This window comes from Solanum tuberosum, unplaced genomic scaffold, assembly GCF_000226075.1.
Source record: "Solanum tuberosum cultivar DM 1-3 516 R44 unplaced genomic scaffold, SolTub_3.0 scf00208, whole genome shotgun sequence".
Classification (NCBI taxonomy): domain Eukaryota; kingdom Viridiplantae; phylum Streptophyta; class Magnoliopsida; order Solanales; family Solanaceae; genus Solanum; species Solanum tuberosum.
This window is the reverse complement of record NW_006239132.1, coordinates 538,002-541,414: the sequence shown is the minus strand read 5'-3', so window position 1 is coordinate 541,414 and position 3,413 is coordinate 538,002. Positions and strand designations below refer to the sequence as shown.

Here is a 3,413-nt window from a genome sequence, read left to right as displayed (position 1 = left end):
CCCCGCCAAACCCAACCCCCCTCACTCTTTGCCGCTTCACTGTTAAATCCTATACAACATTAGGGTCTAAAGAACTTTCATAAATTTCTCTTTACTCCCATTTAGGTCTCAATTTTTCTTCAAAAAAACTCACCAAGATTCAATTTTTCATCACAAAACAAGAAAATCAGCAAACCCCAGAAGATGAAATTCCAATTAGAAGATGTAACAATCTATTTTCCATATGATAACATATATCCAGAACAGTATCAATACATGTTAGAACTCAAAAGAGCTTTAGATGCAAAAGGGCATTGTCTTCTTGAAATGCCTACAGGAACTGGTAAAACAATTGCTTTACTTTCTTTAATTACAAGTTACAGACTTTCAAAACCATCAAATCCAATTAAGCTTCTTTATTGTACAAGAACTGTACATGAAATGGAGAAAACATTAGCTGAGCTTAAATTGTTGTATAATTATCAGTTACAGCATTTCGGGCCGGGTGCCCGAATGCTGGCAATTGGGTTGTCATCAAGAAAGAATTTGTGTGTGAACCCATCTGTGGTTTCTGCTGAGAATAGGGATTCTGTTGATGCTGGTTGTAGGAAACTTACTGCTAGTTGGGTTAGAGCAATTGCTGTTGAAAATCCAAATATTCCTACTTGTTCTTTTTATGAGAATTATGATGCTGCTGATAAGGCTGGTACTTCCACTTTGCCTGCTGGTGTTTATACTTTGCAGGTATATCTCTCACCCTTCAATCAATGTATGATTAACTATGCCTCGATTCCAAATTAGTTGGAGTTAGCTATATGAATGTGGTTTATTATTTTTATGCTTTAAATGGTTATAGTTAAGTGAAAGATAACTTTTTTTGCTTGCTTCATGTGGAAATAAATTGGTTGTTCTTGACATTGCTTGTGGAGGGTTCAATGACATTTGTTATATCATCTAGGCATAATACATAAACATAAATTGGTTGTTCTTGACATTGCTTGTCGAGGGTACAATGACATCTGTTATATAATCTAAGCATAATACATAAACAAACACTCAAACTTGGCCTCAACTAACAAGTAAGCACTCCAACTTTGATAGAGCATATTTTGACACCTCAACTTGGTCTCAACTGGTACCTAAACAATCTAACTCGTCTCTACTGTGTCTCGTGGACACTTGATGTTGACGTGGCACATAAATTTTGAAGGTGTCTAGATGATCATTTTGTTAGTTGGAGTGTTCAACTGACACAGTGGAGACGAGTTGAGGTGACTAGATGTGCATATTCAAAGTTGGAGTGCTTACTTAGTTTGAGTGTCCGTGTATGTTTTATGTCTATAATCTAATGTGGTTGGAGAAGGGGTTATAGTGAAACAATTGATTGTGCAGCATTGAAGAGTTTTTATGCATTCTATGTTGTAAAGGCTGTTTCTTAACTAGAACTTTTGTTGTCATGATTAAGTTGAGTTTCCTTGTTTATATTTTTCTGTTAAAGTGGGTGACTGAGTTTGAGTATTAACTATCCTTGATCGCAAATTAGTTGGAGAATCTGGTTCATAGTTAGACTATTTTTATGCTTCTGCTGGTTATAGTAAATGAAAGACACATTTTTTGCTTGCACCTTATTCTTGACATTGCTTTTGTGGAGGATACAATGACATCTGTTATATCTAATCTAATTTGGTTTGAGAAGGATTATAGAGAAACACTTGAATTTTGAGTGGCGAAAAGATATATGACTTAGTTAATTCACTGCATTTATTCTTGACTAGAACTCTTACTCTCATTCTTGAGTCAATGTATACTTAGCTATGTTTCGATCCCAATTTTGTTGGAGTAAGCTATTTGAATCCCTGTTCATATTTAGACTATGCTTATGCTTCAGCTCACATAGGCGGAGTTAAGTGAAAGACACATTTTTTCTTGCACCCGTGGAGAATTAAATTGGTTATTCCTGGCATTGCATTTGTGAAGTATGCAGTAACATCTGTTTATATTTTTCTGTTAAAGTGGGTGGTGCATATGTTCCTGTACGATGGTTAGAATGAGAATCAGGTATAAAGAAGAGCTTAAATTTGCAGTGGTGAAGAGATATAACTATTTTTTTCACGGCTGATTCTTGACTAGAAATTTCTCTGTCTGTATTTGAAACAAGTTCTGTTGTTCATACATTTCTCTGTCAACATGGGTGCTCAAGTTTGCATATATATCTGTAAGGATGTTAGACTGCATTTGTGCAGGATTTCTGTTGTATCTTTGGAGGATACAAAGACATCTGTTATATCTAATGTACTTTGGCTTGGGAATGGGTTATAGGGAAGCTCTTGTACTTGCAGTGGTGAAAGGAGATATAACTTGTTTAGTGATTGCATTGTATGCTATGGAGATTGATTCTTGACCAGAAATTTTTCCCCACCCTTATATGCATCTCATTTTCTTGTTTATATTCTTCTCTGTTAATGGAGGTGCTCAAATTTGCATATGATCTTGTGCGATGATTAAACTGCATTTTTGCAGGAGCTAAGATTGTATGGTAAGGAGAAAGGATGGTGTCCATACTTTCTGGCGCGGCATATGGTGCAGCAGGCAAATGTTGTGGTTTACAGCTACCAATACCTGCTTGATCCCAAGGTTGCTGGTATCATATCAAAGGAGATGGAGAGAGAGTGTGTCGTAGTGTTTGATGAGGCCCATAATATAGACAATGTATGTATCGAGGCACTTAGTGTCAGTGTGAGGAAGCAAACACTTGAAGGGGCAACAAGGAATCTCAGTAGGATGTCTAATGAAATTGAAAGGTAAATATCTTTTGTGACAATTACCTCTTCTTGTCAATGACAATCTTTTAACAACCAAGCAAAAAACAATAACCTTTTCTTATCAATGACTCAAAAAGAATCGTTTTTGAGTTGTGAATTTCTCCCAATAATGAATATATTTAGCTTCAAGAATTCATGGTAAGAATCAAGTTTTGATATAATAAGAAGTTAAAATAGGATTACAAAAACCCTGTTACAAAAAGTTCTCTCAGGCACTAATATTGAGTTTATAGTCTAGCTCGATATTTCCCTCTCTCCTCTTCTCCGGTGATCCTTCTGATCACCAGAATGTACCTTTCTCCTTTCTTTCTTTATTCTCTTAGTAAGTATCATTGACTCCCTAATTCAAGCAGGGGCGGATCTATTAAGACCCGTGGGGGTGCCACGCCACCCACGAGTTTCAACGGAAACTCTGTTTATACATAGGTATTTATATACACTATATGTATAAATAATAAACGTGCCACCCAGTAAACAAAAGTGATCTCTGGTGCCAGTGGTAGGCAATCAGATTTTTGTGTCTAAGTTCGCGGGATCGAACCCCACTAACAGCATTTTGTTTTATTTTTTTAAACTGCAGACAACCTTTTTTTTTTTTTTTTTTAAATAAGG

The 3,413-nt window shown here is 36.0% G+C and overlaps 1 protein-coding gene across 3 annotated transcripts in view; it reads left to right on the top strand.

Annotated features, from left to right (window-relative positions):
• The first annotated feature begins 11 nt into the window (after positions 1-11).
• Positions 12-3,413, top strand: part of LOC102581333 (DNA repair helicase UVH6) — a 17,350-nt gene continuing 13,948 nt past the window's right edge. For all 3 annotated transcript variants that reach the window (XM_015312532.1, XM_015312531.1, XM_006355732.2), the window contains exons 1-2: positions 12-723; positions 2,500-2,780. In XM_015312532.1, coding sequence (XP_015168018.1) covers positions 184-723; positions 2,500-2,780 — 821 coding nt within the window. In that variant the 5' untranslated portion in view covers positions 12-183. The remainder of the gene's footprint in view (positions 724-2,499; positions 2,781-3,413) is intronic.